We start from the raw sequence: 15,872 nt of genomic DNA, 5'->3' as shown, positions 1-15,872 counted from the left end.
ACTGATCTATCTACTCAAACATCTCCCCACCTATCTTCCCACCTTTACCCACTCCTATGCCTTGCCTCATTGACCTTATTATGTCACAGGATACCACTGGAGCTTAGCTCAGTACCAGCTCTGTGGCTTGGCCTAACATCTCTCTTTTCTACAACTCTAACACCATTCAGATTTAACAGAACTCTGCATCGCATGGTCTCATGTCCTTGCTTCAGCTATGCTGCTAGCAAGACCCATTCAGACTCCTTGAACTCTGATGCAGCTTTTTTTAAAACAACTTTTCTATCATATATACATATACATGTTCTGTGTGTTTTATATAATCTGTGAGTAAATATTACTAAGAGTGGAATAAAATAACCCGTGGTTGTCTCTCTACATACCAAGGGAAATTGAGATGGCTTTGCAAATCAAAGCCATGACATCAACAGAGCTCATGAATTTATTGATACACAGTGAGTTCTGATATTGTGGAGACCCACAGGTATGTCTATCAATATGACACAGTGACAGCAGCAAGAAACATGATCTTCTGTAATTCCTAATGCCCACTTCATAGAGACTCTCTATTGTTGTCTTCTTTAAGAATACTAATATGCCCTCAAGTGTGACTTTCTATAAGCAAAACATTATTGATGAAGATTATAAATAAAATGAGCTCCTGACACCACAGAATTTACCAAGCCCCATTTCATAATGAGTGGCAAATACTACATATCCCCATGTTACCGTGGTCTGGGGTCCTGTACGTCTCCTTCTTTGTACTTTTGGGAAGAGACAAAATAAATCGGCACAGATTTCCAGCATTTGAGTCTTTTGTAACTCTGATATAGTCTTTTTTATGTCGTGTGAAGGAAATTCCATTAGGTAGAGGTTCCTGAACTGTATGCACAGATATAAATCAAATACATACCTAGTTGAGGTTTGGGTGTAATTACCTGTCAATCCAATTAACACATTTTTCATTCTTCATACCTCACACTGTGCCGGATGAAAAAGTAGCCTAGTTGATAACGTCTTCTCAATCATGGACAGGAGGGAGACTTAAGTAACTGCAGAATGCAACCTGATGTTAAGTTCTTATGATTATGTGAGTGAAAGCAACTTAAACAGCTAAAAAGTTTTAACTTGTTACTATGTTTTAACATAGATTGATATTAATCTTTATCTATTCGAGGACTTTTAAGATCAAATATAATGCTAGTAATAGGACTATATTAATGTCTCCCCTGAGTGAAATTTTAAAGACATATTGAGGCTTGGTGTTAGTTGTAAACTTTTTAAAGCTGACTTTAGCCAAAACTTTTAATTTACCTCTTTGTTTTCTGAAGAGGTGTCAACCAAAACTTTATTGGAGTTCTTAAAGTTTTTATTAAAGGGAATCTTTTAGTAATACAGAAGTCATGACAGGCTTATCTCTGAAATTTTATGGACTGACTCTCTAGTAAAGCCTATCCACCCACACTCAGTATACTGTCAGGAGGATAATAAAAAAGAGTTTATGGTGTGCTCTGGTGCATATAGACCTGCTATATTTTCTTTTTATCTCTGTTTATTTTAACATCTGTACTCAATTCTGTGGCCTATACTTTATTGTAAAACAAAACAAAAACTTAGTTCGTTGTGCTTGTTAGAATTTTGTTAGCCTTGTTCTTGAAGAACATCCCCAAGGAGGACATTCAAACTGCAAAAGAGTAAATCCTGATTGTGTTTATTTGGCTCAAGCTGACTTTAAGCCTGGTAGCTGGCGCTGCTTATGAACAGTTGAGTCCTGTAACTGGGGCTTCAGTCTCCTCTACTCTCAAATCAAAATGGTCTGAAAGCAAGTGGTACACCACACCCTTGCTTACTGTCTTCTGTCTCTGAGAATTTTCTGTGAGCCAAGAAAACACCTCACTGGGTTTTGTTTTCCTAATTCTCCTTGGCTTCTCAGAAGCAGGTTTTTACAATCTGTTTCTTGTCTCTCAGATTAGAAGAACGCTGGCACACTTTAATAGTTTCCTAGGATTCGGTCTTTAATTAACGGAAATTTGATGTTTTGGAATGTTATCAAAATATGGGAGACAGAATATCAAGGCTATGCTTCCATCCGTTCAGCTTCTAAATGCAGTTAGTTTGAAAACAGGGGCCAGAACTGGGTGCTCTTAGCAAGCGGCTGCCTTCCCACTGGTGTGCAGTGGGGGATCTGTGTTGGTGTAATACTCGCATTGCCTGCTCAGTGGTGCTGGTCTAAATTCCACCCACTCACGACTTGGGTGGAGACAGTCAGTTGTTGAATTGTCAGAGCTCCAGGGTGCTGAACAGCTCAGTGCTGTTAGGATTCTAATGCCGGGTTGCTGGCTTTTTAAGTCTTCTTGTTGCCAGGGCATTGAGGTATGGCTGGTGGCTGAGTTTCTTTTTTGTGCCAGACTCATATTGTGACACTGCCAGAGTTTTCAGTTGGTGAAAAGAGCAGTGCTTCAAAATAGCCCTCAGACTTGCAGCATGCTCTGAGCAGGTTAAGCTTTCGGAGAGGAATGGGATGGCAGTATGAGAATCTAGCAGATTTCCCTTGGAATCCAGAGAAGTTGATTAGAGACGAATGGCTGGAAAAACAAAAGCAAGTGGTAGAGTGTGAAATAGTGAGTGATTCTTACATAATCGCGTAGTCACACTCCCAGGGAAAGGAGGTGCTCCCTTACCCTTGGCTGCCCAACTGGTCAGATTCTGGCTAATGTGAGGACATTTTGTGTCTTGGTTTTTTTTTTCCCCAGGGAAGCAGAAAGCTATTATTCCCTAAAAGAAAATGGTGTGTTCTGTTTTATGCCCAGTGTCCCTGAATATCCCCTTTGCTCTTGTCTCTACAGGTGGCACATGCCAGAGTCCCGCTCTCCCAGCCCTGATCCATCCGCCAGCCCCTCCTTTGCAGCCATCATTGGATATTAAACCTTTTCTCCCCTTTCCTCTTGACACTGCAGCAACAGTCAACCTGTTTCCCAATTTTAATGCGGTGAGTGTCAGATCCAAAATTTTACCTGTCTGTGATGAATGAGAAGGCACAAAGGACTAGGGGTAGGGTGGGAGAGTTAGTCACTGCCTCTGTCTTGAAGTATTGTTTACCCTACATGTTTCTTTGTGCCACAGTAAAGTTGGGTGTCCATCTAGAAAAGCAATGTCCAAGGATCCAGGTTCCAGGTTCCTGGTGTGGAGAGCGATAAAAGAGAATTCATTCTTTGATTAGGAGTTGATGTTGTCTATGAGAGTTTTTAAAAATTTTTTTATTATTATTATTTTTTTTTGGTAAAGCAGACAGAACACCTTTTTGAAACTTGCAAAATCGAAACTGATCAAATTTATTATGAGGTGTAAAAGTTGATGTTCAATGTGATTTTCTGACATGTGAGTCTTTCAAATTGTTTCAAATCTATAACTCTTTGTTATTGCAATAAATAGAACCATAAAAGTAGTAGAACTGAAGATGCAGATTCCAAATCACCCGTTTTCCATCTATGTCTAACTTCTGTGCAATGATACAGTTTTGTGTGTGTGTGTGTGTGTGTGTGTGTGTGTGTGTGTGTGTGTGTGTAAATACTGAAATGTTACAGTGCAGACACAACCACGGTAGAGGCATCAGCAGTGCCTCAAATGTGACTTAGTATCTTCTCTCAGAGGCTAAGCTCTTAGTGTGTAGCAACTTTAAGATTGCATGGAGCAGTTGGATTACATTGGATATTGTAACATTATACTATTTCTAGAGTCTTCCCTCAACTACTAAAATTGGAAACCTTCCTTTCCTCTAAAATCAAAGACCTGTTTTCCTCTAAGCTCAGGGACCCCTACCTGTGAAGTCTATAAAACCAAGAAATTCCCTTTGTTCTGTGTTGCTGTTGGATCTCCTGTGCCAGGTTCCCTATCCATAAGTGGTAAATGTTTATTCATCTGAAAAGACACAATAATAAATATCAGTCTGATAAGCCCAAGAATGTGATGCATTTAATTTCTCAGCACAAGCTCAATGAATTTTCTGGTTCATATTTTCCCTTTCTTAAGATGCCTGTATGCTGGCATTCATCATATTTATCATAATTCTTTTGTGTGTTTGTGTTTGTATCATGAGATATTCTTAGATCAGAGTTGAAGTGAACTTGTAAAGGTTAGAGACCAGTGAGGGACTTTCCCCTAGACATTACTTGCCTCAGCTTCCAGCACTTGCTACGGTACAGAGCAGGGCTTATCCGTGACAGGATATGTCAACAGCACCAAAGAAAAGATGATTAAGATCAGAAGTCACCTAGGGCCTAGTGAGCTCAATAATGCTGTTTTCTTGCTACAACTTACCCAGAGATAAACTTAAGAAAAAGTTTAATAATCTGGGCACAATTAAGCCATTCAAGAGAGTAATGGAGATCTACGAGGGCTTATTTCCTTAATAATGTTTTATCACCAGGACTTTGACTGTGCCAGATACGAATGCCAACGATATGAGGAGGCAAAGGCGTAGTGAATGAACACTTTGTACTTAGTAGGGGAAAAGGAATTTTCTATACCAGTCTTCCTTTGAGATAGATAGTGTAAGCGTAGACGTGGTAGTATATGCTTGCAATTTCCACTCTCAGGAGGCTGAGGCAGTAATATCTCGAGTTCAAGGTCAGTGTGGTCTCACACTGAAAGACTTTGTATGAAAGGGCAGGCAGTTACTGCACTAGAAGGAAGTTAATACAGAGAGGAGACTAAGAGTCATGGTCGATGGGAGTGCTTGGCTCTAAGAGATTAATGTCATCACTGCTCCAAGACTCAGGGAACGCTGTGGAAAAGGGGACATAGAGAATAAACGAGCTAGAAGATGAATAAATATGTTACAAAATACGTCTTCTGGATATGCATTCATGAGTGACTGCATTTAAGCATGGAGAGGTACATAAGACCTGCATAGGACAGGCGCCATTAATTCTCTATCCAATACCAGGCCTCATCTATCCATGAGGGACCATTGGCAATTAATGGCTGTCGAGGAAGGGGTGTCATGTCATGCCCTTCTGTGGCTGGGTAAAAAGCCAAAATCTGAATAAGAGTCTGGTAGAGACTACTTGGAGAGAAGCACTTCTCTCAGAGCAGACTTGCCTGCAAGGCATTTTACAGGGAGCTTTTAAAGGCAAAGAACAGAGAGAAACTGTATCTGGCTGGCAGTTGCGAGGGGAAGTAGTGCTAGGAGACAAGGAAGCAGTTTAACAGAAGACAGCACACAGTTAGCTAGGGCACTGCGACTCCAAGTTTCTAGTACAGGATGGAGTGCTCGCTCAGCCTCACAGCAGTGGTAGAAAGGAAGAAGTCACTTTCAGGCAAGCCAAAGATGGCTTCAGCTGAGACAAAATGAAGAAAAGAAACCTTTGCTTTCTGTGATGTAGCCACTGAAAAGTTGTCCAAGTAACTTACTTCCTGGGCTTATGCAGGTGATTCTAAAGAAAGTCAGTGGTGCACGCACTAAAAAGCCATGGAAATAGGAGAGGGTCTTGCTGGAAAGTTCAGCCAGAGAAGGAAATAGCTGTGAAAAGGAAAAAAGAAGAGAGAGATATATAATAATATATATGCATGAAACTAACTGAAATAAAAACAATTAAAGGAAATCATCAAAAAAAGGGAGGAAACAAGATGCAGGAGGGGAGGAAAGAAATGAATTCAGGTCGAAGCATGGTAGCATAAAGTTGATATGTCTAAGACTACAGTTTCTTTTCTTGCTTTTTTTACAAAAAGTGATGGAAAACTCACCAAACACTGAAATTCTTTCCTCTTAAATGATGTCACTGCAAGTTTCCAGCTTCCTTCGCTCATCTCACTGTTTATCTTTCTGGTGGCTTTCTGGCAACAACTTGCACCTACCAAATACCTGAGCTGTAATGAACGTGTTACTTGGTCTGGGAGACCAATTGGCTTTCTGACATGCTAGTCCCAAGTCAGCATTACAGTTGTTTAGGCAATGTATCTGGAAGATTATTAAGACCAGATTTCAAACTTTCCTGGCTCTTAGGAAACATTAAAACAAAGTAGTTATATTGATTGACAGTGAGCATTGTCTGTTATTAAAAAAGAAAGAAGGAAGGAAGGAAGGAAGGAAGAAAGAAAGAAAGAAAGAAAGAAAGAAAGAAAAAGGAAAGATCTACTCTGCTCTACCACTAAGCAAATTTCTTCATCTTCTTTGCTGCTGTTTTCTCCTTGTAAGAATCAAGGGAACAGACCATCTGCAGTAACCAGGCAGTTGCCAGTGTTTCAGTGTAGGGTTGGGGACACCCATCCAGCCAGAAAGCCTTTAACCTATAATTTGATAATTTGTCCCATCTACAATATGGGCTAAGGTAAAGTTGTCACAGTCTGGGGAGTGGTCAACCAATGACAGGTCCAATTTGAGAGCCAGGAGAGAGTGCACACCTGACAGTGCCTAGAGGATGAAAAACCAAGTATGGACAATCTATAGTCCTAGGATAGAATCAAACACATCTGTGGGGGGGGGTCAATGAAATTTTCAGTTTTATATCTAATTCAACTGTCATCAGAGGAACTTCATCCAGCAGCTGATGGAAACAGATGCAGAGACCCACAGCCAAACATTAGGTAATCCTTCAAAAGGTAAGGAAGGATTGTCGAAGCCAGAGGGGTCAAGAACACCAGGACAGGGCTCATAAGGGCTCACAGAGACTGAAACCAGGGAAAGCCTGTATAGATGTGACCTAGGTGTCTCTCTCTCTCTCTCTCTCTCTCTCTCTCTCTCTCTCTCTCTCTCTCTCTCTCTCTCTCTCATAGTCATAGAGCATGCTGTTCTTGTGAGATACATAACACCAGGAACAGGGGCTATTTTCGTTCTACTGAGCTGCCTCATCGAGCCTTAATATGAATAGAGGTACCTAAAATATGATATTGCTGGGTGGCCTACCCTTTTTGAAGGGAAAGATCTGAGGGAGAAGAGACGTGGGAGAGTACTGGGAGGAGAGGAGGGAGGGAAAACCGTGGTCAGGATGTAATATATGAGAGAGAAAAAATAACAGAATGCTTTAAAAAATAGAATAAAGTAGACCATGGGCTACAAGTTAATCCATTGATTAAACGACCACTTAGATTTTCCTGGTGTGGAACTTGCCAAGAGTAGCTCTATCAAAGACTTTATAATGACCCCTTCCATGAAAATAGTCCAGTATATTAGGAGGAATTTGGTAATGGACTACATGTCTGCTTTGATAGAGATGGTCAAGCCTAGAATGTAAGCATATTCTATAGTGCAGTTGTCCTCCTGAAAGTCTGTGAGGAAAAAAAAAACAACTATTGCTTTCAAATGGTGGATCATTTATTGTAAAGATTTAGCTTTTTATGAAATCTTTAGCTGTTTACAAAAAATGAAACATAAGGATAAGCTTTCTGCTGGCTAAGGTTTTTGTGTGTTTTTCACTGAGTGAGGAAGTTAGAAAAACATCAGATACCCTGTACAAGTCTCTTTCTCTCAGACCTCATGAATTGCTTCTTCTTAGTGGAATCTGTCTGTAGGATTTGTAGGTATGAAAATCTCAGTTTACTGTGATATAGGGTACAGTAACTTGCTCTATCAAAGACTTTATAACGACCCCTTCCATGAAAAAAGCCCAGTACATTAGGACTACTCAGTAACTAGAGCTGAAAAGAAGAAAGTCCAGTGCAGGCCTGGTGTACCAGACTGTAAATCTTAGAAGAACTAAATGTTTACATCTGTTGTCTGAAAGTCATGTATGTTTTAACTTCTGGAGGTTAAAGCTGTGACCGAGAATGTTGTTCATAATGGGAGCAAACTGTTAGAGCATGTCATGGTACTGTATGAATTTTACTCTCGAGATGTGAATAAATGTCTACAAACCCCAGCTGTTTGTGTTCATTATGGGAGTACCAATGAAGGATTGCTTATAGGAGTATGGATGAATCAAAGATGAATGAATCCCCAAAAAGCCTCCCCTAGTCTAGGTAATAACTTGCAACACTTACATAACTGGAGTGTCATGTATGACTTGCAGACATCTTGCCAGGTCAGAGAGTCTGCTCTTCCCAGCCTTCCTACTGCTGACATAACTTTGGTGAGACGTTCTCTGCTTCAAGAACTTCTGAAATTTTAAGTCATTTCCTTTCTGAGGCTTGCGAGTTACAACTACTTTCTAAATCTTGATAAGCCTAACCCCAGAAAGTAGTCCAGTTAGGAGGAAAGTGAAATGCAACAGGTGTTGGTGATGAACGTTTAAAATATGTGTAAACCTACAAGTTTAAGGGCATCTTCATGCAGTCTGATAGGCTGTGGCTCCCATTCCATTCTTCATGGCTCTAGATCTCATTATGATGCGTAAGAAAACGATAAAACTGATTGAATGTACTTACTTGTCCTTACTTCATAATCAGTGGATATGGAGTACTCTCCTTTTTCCAGGAGGACCTTCGAGGTCATCAAGGGGATGGGGAGTGAAACAGGGTGAGGCAGGCTCTACTTCATTCTGCCTAACTATCCTTTAATATGGAAATATGAATTAGCATAAATATGATTTCAGAAAGGAGGGGACAATGTAGAGTAGGAATTGAGATAAGAATTGAGACTTCGAAAGGAAAAGATCAATCTCCTGACAGTGGGGTACTTCTCTAGTTTTCCATATTCCTCTTCAGTGAATCTGAACTCCTGGAAACTCTAACATAGATTGGTCATTACTATATTTAGCTATGTGTGTGGGCAGTGCATGCATGGCACATATGTAGAGTCAGAGGACAACTCTTGGGACTTGGTTCTGTCTCCCATGTGAATTCCAGGTATCAAACTCAGGTTGTCAGGCTCAGCTGCAGGTACCTTTATCCACTGAGCTATTATGTCAGGCCCACATTACAGATGTCAGTTGCAAGAAAGGACGAGGGGGTGGAGTAGGGGGAGGGAAAAGAGGGGCAGGCTGGGGTGAAGAAGAGGAGTTTATACTATTTATACAAGTACTTTTCATGTGAATTGTGGGAAATCATATTAAAAGGCAGATTCATAGTCAGTAGTTGTGGGATGTTTATAATTAGAAATTTCATGGGTTTGTGGAACTGTAAAGAATTACCTTTCTGAAGAGTGGTATTAGCTGGGGCTCACAATTCGTGACAGAGTGATACTGAAGGGAAAGATCCCTGAGATTGGATGCTGTCTTATCTCTGGGAGAGAGAGAGAGGGCTGAGTAGCTAGAGGGGACCTGTGACCTAACAAGACAGAGGGAGAAGCTAGAAGATGCAAACATTGGACAGTCCTCATGTCTGTGGAGAGTTACGCAATCATTTTGCAAGTGGTCACTGAAGATCTACCATGTGATGAACCCTGAAGATTCTTGAGTGAAACTCAGAGCTAACTCAGTAGTATCACTTACTTTCCAGTATGAAAATACATGAATGTGTTTTTGTTTGCTTATTCAATAATGTCTTTGTTTTACAAACTTCATAGTCCTGCTGACTAATTCTCAGTGTAGAAAAAAAAACGTGCCTACTGAAAGCAATATTCCAAAGCATCTGTTATAAACACAGTCCTGAATATAATACAGTGTGAGGATAAGGAAATGGCAGTACAGCTCTGACTGATGCACTTACTAGGCATGTGTTAGACCTTGGCTGTATGTCTGGTCAATTTATACACTGGGTTTACAATACTAGTAAGACAAAGGAAGAAGAAGGAGGGGAGAGAAGATGGAGAGGAAGAAAGGGAAAATGAGAGGAGGGGTCAGGGGAGAACCAGGAGGGGAAGGAGAGGGAAGAGAAGCAGGAGATGAAAACAGAAGGAAGGGAATAAGAAGGAGAGAAAGAGAAGGAAGAAAGCATGACAAGAGGATGAGGACTAGTAAGAAGAGGAGAAAGGACTGGAGGAGATATAGAAGGAGAGAGTGAGGAAGAAATGAAGGAAAAATGAGGGAGAAGAGAAGACAAGCCAAGTGCAGTTGAGTAGGGGAAAATAGAGGAGAGGCCAGAGAGATTAAGGCAGTGGGAGGGAGAGAATATTGTTCTTATTTCAGAGTCCGTATAGCTGATTAGTGACTACTTGAAATAATTTTTCCTAAGGAAAAGAAAGCACTCAGATATTAAAACACAATTTAAGACAGTAAACTGTACAAGCAGGAGCTTTCTTTTGCGGTTCACGACACTTGTTGAAAAGCAATGGGGAAAAGTGGTATCCCTTATTATTCTTATTATTAGATTCCTTCTTTCTAGCCAGAATTTGCATTGAAAAACTTATGATAAAACCTAACATCGTACTAAACATCTCATAAATTCTAATTCACAGTTTTATGTTGGCTCATGTATTCATTCATTTTTATTGTATAAGTAGACAGTGATGTGAAATCCCAGGAGGTATTCTATACAAAAGATACCAAAGACGGTCATTTATAATATCAATCTATTGTATATTGTATTAAGCATTTTAGGATATTAAAAGAACAGGTTAAATGAGCTTAAACTATAGAAAATTTTGCAGAACTGAAGTTGAAACGAGCACTTGCAATATTGATAAAATGCACGGCTCAAAATGGGTCATTTCGAATTTACCCTCGGATATGTACTAGCTGGATGCTACAATGTTGATCATCCCTAACTCAAAAATACAAAATTAGAACTGTTCCAGAATCTGAAAGATTGTGAGCTGAAGCATGATATCACAGACAGAGAATTACATATATAAGCCAATGAGATTCATTACAGCTAAAATTATTAACACCATCTCTAGGCTATGGAAATGTGCAAATTAAACAAAGATGATCCATGTTTCTGTTGGGTCTCATCCCTAAGTTATTTCACTATGTAGATGCAAATATTGACCAATCTGACAATCTGAAAAGACCCTGTGTTAGTCAGAGCTTTCTAGAGTCACAGAATTTATGACTCTAGGAATTTGTTATGATGATGTACATCAACTTCTGTAGTCCAACTCCCCAGCAATGGTCAGCTGTTATGGGGAAGCCCAAGGATCTAGTAGTCGCTCAGTCCCACAAGGCTAGTAGATTCCAACAGATCCGCTGGCAAGTAAATGCAGGCAGGCGAAGAAGAGCAACTCTTCCTTCTTCCAATGTCCTTATGTAGGTCTCCAGCAGAAGTTGTGGCCCAGATTAAAACAGTACCACCACACCTGGATCTGGGACTTGTTTTGTCCCAGGCTGACCTTGAACTCAGAGATCTCCTTGCCTTAGTCTCCTGGGAATCAAAGCCACCATACCTCAAGCTCTCCATGCCAAGATCCAGGTCAGAAACTTGTATCTCCCAGCCTCAAGATCTGGATCACAGGGGAGCCTTCCAATTCTAGATTGTAGTTCATTCCAGGTATAGTCAAGTTGACAACCAGAAATAGCCATTACAGACCCTTAATCAGAAATCACAAAGCAATTTAAGTTGGAGATGCTCAGCCTACACCACTGTACTATCTGGCATATATTGTCTCTTTCTTTAGTGTGTGTGTGTGTGTGTGTGTGTGTGTGTGTGTGTGTGTGTGTGTATTACTGGGCAGATGATATGTGTCAATGTAGTACTTGCCTAGCATGCATGAGAGTCTCTACATTGTGAAAAATATTAAACTGTAAATAACTGAGGATTCTTGAAATATTACTGTCTACTGTGACTTTGTCTTTTTACTAGCTACAGTCATAAGAAAACATCTCTTCAGCCAATGCTAGGGGTGGTAGAAATGAAGGTTAGGTACCCATCTATATGGTTAGTTCGAGGAAATATTAATTAGATTTCATTTATACATTAGGAACTGCTCTGATTTCTGGCACTGTTGCTGCCACTAAAATAAGTGGGGAGCAAAGGTGAAATTATGGGTTGTAAAACAACCCTGTCTTCCTTAGTCACAGCTGACAGAGGTGAGGTATGTCTGTTGTTGAGAGATGCATTCATAACTATGGTACTACTAAGCTTCTTCCCCTTTGGAGACAAATGCAACAGGTTACATTGTGTGCATTAACTATGCCAAATTTGTATAGCAGAGCCTCTTCAGAAACATCTGCTTACGAGGTCTTCTTTCTTCATGCCTCCTATGGAGACACATATCCGAGCGTGTTTGCTGAGCCCTGCAGCTTCTTGTGAGAACAAAAGTCTGTGAAAGTCAAGCAACCAACCATAATGATCCCAAAACACACAAGGCATATAGACCATCCAGGCTTGGAAATAAAAATCTAAAGAAATGCACTCACATGAACTTTTTTCTTCCCCCATCATAATGGTTTTATTTTCCTTATTTAGTTATTTTGCTGTTTGAATATCTAGTGCGTTATGATTCAGATTGTAAAGAACCACACATTTCCTTATTGAATCCCCTCAGTGCTCACTATGTTCTTAAGTGATGATCAGGGAGATAAGCTGCTTTCCATCTGCCCTTCCAGGTAAAATGATTAAAGGCGATTGCATAATATATATACAGATATATCTGTATGTATGTATGTATGTATGTATATACATACACATATATATCTCTAGATATTGATTTAATCATAAGGGAATGAAGCTTGGGAAAGGATGTATCTGTTTCTGACTACCTTGGTCAGTAGGATTCTGAGAAAAATAACAGAAACGGTTTGAAAACACTGAATTTCACAGCTCATTCAGGAGTTTCACAGCTTCTTGGCTTTATCTTCTTCACACATATTTTCTTAGACACAGATATATTCAAATAGAAAGGAAGTTTTAAGCACTAATTTATTTTGGTTTGTGTGATTCACTTTACAGAAAAAACCTGTATGATGAAAACCAAGGTAAAACAGAACAGAACAAAAACCAAACCAAAAGTCCTAAAAGTCCTGTCCTCTGCTTTGTGTTGACAATGCCAGCCATTCCTACCATTGTGAACTGAATTATGCTGCTCAAAATTCACATGATTAAGTACTATCCCCCACTGGATTATAGTGTGGTGCTTGGAAATTGGCTCCTTGAAGATATAATTAATTACCATGAAGCTAAAAAGGTAGGATGTAATGCATTATGCACATAGAGACACTCAGAGGAAGAGTCATGGGAGATACACTTAAAGATGCCAAAAATGTTAATTGTCTCATAGCTTCATGAAAGAATCATAGCCCTGCCTTCCCTATAATTTGGATTTCTTGCTTTGAATAATACATTTTTTTGTTGTTGTTTAGATGATCCTAGTTTTGGGTACTGATTGGCCAACCCTAGAAAGATAATGACTTTTTGAGTCATCTGATCTTACCTCTTCTTACAATGGGCCTGGCACCTGGAAATCTGGGATTTTATTTGATTATATCCAGGAACACTGAGTGTGGACCCTCAGAAATTAGAGCTTCAGCCACTTCCACTGTAAGAAAATTCTCTGAGGCCATTTAACCCTTCCCAAAATACTGTACACCAAGGAATGAGTCTAACATAGAACATACTGCCTTTTAAACAAAAAATAATGTGTCATTTAAATTTAAGGAAACATTTTTGTACTTTTTACATTGAAATTTGCTTTCTTAAAAGCCTCGTAGATCACAGGTGTTATAAGAATGATATAGAGAGAAGAATGTCTCTGAGAGAGAAAATTATTTGCTCCCACATAGGAGTCTCTGGCTGAATCTTGGCTGGATTCTAGACTCGGGAATCCAAGTCCAGATCCTCTCTGTGTGTTGCAGAACTAGAAGGCCTCTTGTCTAAACAATGGCAGCTTCTTTAACCAGCTGTCAGAACTTTGGTATGCAATACAAGCTAAGTAATCAAAGAATCAGTGGTATTTCAGAACTTAGACTCCAAGAATGAAGTCTATTTCCCAAGGAAATTGCAACTGAGATTGCTTGACAATGAATGGAAACTTCAAGGGCATTCACGAGCATGCTTTATGTCACCCACACAAGCATTTACACTGTATATGGGCTATCATAGACACAGGAGTCCTTACATGGCAATCAGTTTTTTCAATCCTACTCCAGTAGCAACTTAGTCTTCCTAAACTGTTAGATGCATTCACACTAGAAGACAAAGTGACAGAAAAATGAAAACCAAAGAGAAATTATAAGACCACTGTACAAATATCTAAGGATTGACTCCTACAGTTGGAACTGTAATTTGCTGAGTCTGTATGTCATCCAGTAGGACAATGTACTGGCCGCTAAAGTTGAGAAAGAGCAAACGAGAACAGTAGATACCAAGGAAGGCTGTGGAAATAGATTTTCTAGCATGAAAATCTAGTTAGGAAGATTGTTAATGTAACGTCCAAAAGTTGGGTTGATTTTTCCTGTGTGTGTGATTCTGTCATTTAACTGGTGACTCACTGCATCCTACTCCGTAGACAAAATTGGTGTGAATTCCACTTCAGAGCTGACTACAGATATTGGACCTCCTCCACTCTCATTTAAGAAAAGTTTCTACTGTATCCTCCTCTCACCAACAAATTTGCAAAGAGCCATGATGCTGCTATTACTTTTCACCCTTAGTCAAAATAATTCATTGAGAACCTGTTGGCAGTAGCCATAGCGTCTCTTGTCTAAATGACCACAGGTTCTTCAATCTGCTGAGAGAAATTTGTTTTTGTTTTTGTTTTTGTTTTTTTTTTTTTTGAGACAAGGTTTCTCTGTGTAGCTTTGGGTGTTCTGGAACTCACTCTGTAGACGAGGCTGGCTCGAACTCAGAGAGATATGCCTGATTCTGCCTCTCGATTGCTAGGATGGTTCTTGTCCTGTGCGCTGTCAGAATTTTGGCACAGGAGTTAATTAATTGCCAATGCCTCAAAAATTATGCTTGTCCAAGGTGGGTCACAGACCTGTGCAGATCCACCTGTGCTTGTCGGCCAAGAAACAAGTAAAGAAGTGAAACTTATCATTTAGAAGCTTTTATAGAAAGCCAAGAATCATATTATTTGGTAGAAATGAATACATCCCAAAACTACTATTGTTTTTAATTTTTTGAGATTATAATTACATCATTTCCTCCTTCCCTTTCATTCCTCCAAACCTTCCCATGTGCCTCTCCTTGATCTCTTTCAAATGTATGGCCTCTTCTTAAATTAATTGTTGTTATATACATGTATGTATATTTCTAAATAATTTTGTATGCTTTTGTCATCTTACTCTTTTTTGTAACTAATCATCATGTTATTTTATAAAGTACTGTTCGCTCACAGGTAGAACCCTGTCAGCAGCCAGCAGTCTGTTGTTGATCTCTTGTGATCTATTGTATGTGGTGACCAGTTAGAATGCCACATATGTGTCAAAAGATTTTGAAGTAGACCTTTAGGTAATTTGCACAATGCGGAAGAGAGCCACAAATTCATTTTCACTTATTCTCTAGCTGTACTCAATTTCCATTCTTCTCCAGAGATGAGGCAGTGGCTAATGGTCCCTGAAGCCCATAAATCAAGATACCTCAAAGTAAGATATTTGCATTTTACCTTTCACTGAGCTACAGCCTTTTCCCCCACATTTCATCTCTAACATAGACAAGTGGTAAAATGGAAAATTTAATATTAGATTTTTAAAATGCCCTTTCTTCAATGCTTCAAAACTAAATCTCATGACCTTGTTAAGTAGTTTGGAAGAATTAGCTTTTCCTATACATATTCTAAAGACTGTATAGGATTCGTAGAGCTGGTTTTGGTTTCTATTTCCAGTTATTTTTTTAAAATAGAAACAAGAAGAATGCTAGTGGTTGTAGAGTAGAATAAAGATATTTCTTCTTTTTCAATTATTTTATTTTATTTTTTGAGAAGTTCATATATGAACACTGCATTTGAGTTGATTTCTCTCTCTCCCAACCCAAATTCTCCCATGGCCCCAATCATAATCTCCTTTTTTTATTGTCATATGCATGCACATACATACATACATATACACACACACATACACAAACACACACACACACACACACACACACACACACAGAGACTACTGAGTCCATTTGCATTGCTC

General features: G+C 39.4%; 1 protein-coding gene across 6 annotated transcripts in view; it reads left to right on the top strand.

Moving 5' to 3' along the window:
• Window positions 1-15,872, top strand: part of Zfp385d (zinc finger protein 385D) — a 380,934-nt gene that overhangs the window by 126,168 nt on the left and 238,894 nt on the right. For 5 of the 6 annotated variants that reach the window (NM_001013992.1, XM_063274196.1, XM_039093237.2 and 2 more), the window contains 1 exon segment: window positions 2,847-2,989. The exons of the other annotated variant lie outside the window; for it this stretch is intronic. In NM_001013992.1, the coding sequence (NP_001014014.1) occupies window positions 2,847-2,989 (143 nt within the window). 6 annotated transcript variants of the gene reach the window in all.

This window comes from Rattus norvegicus, chromosome 15, assembly GCF_036323735.1.
Source record: "Rattus norvegicus strain BN/NHsdMcwi chromosome 15, GRCr8, whole genome shotgun sequence".
In the NCBI taxonomy this organism is placed as follows: Eukaryota; Metazoa; Chordata; class Mammalia; order Rodentia; family Muridae; genus Rattus; species Rattus norvegicus.
This window is presented reverse-complemented; position numbering and strand designations above follow the sequence as displayed.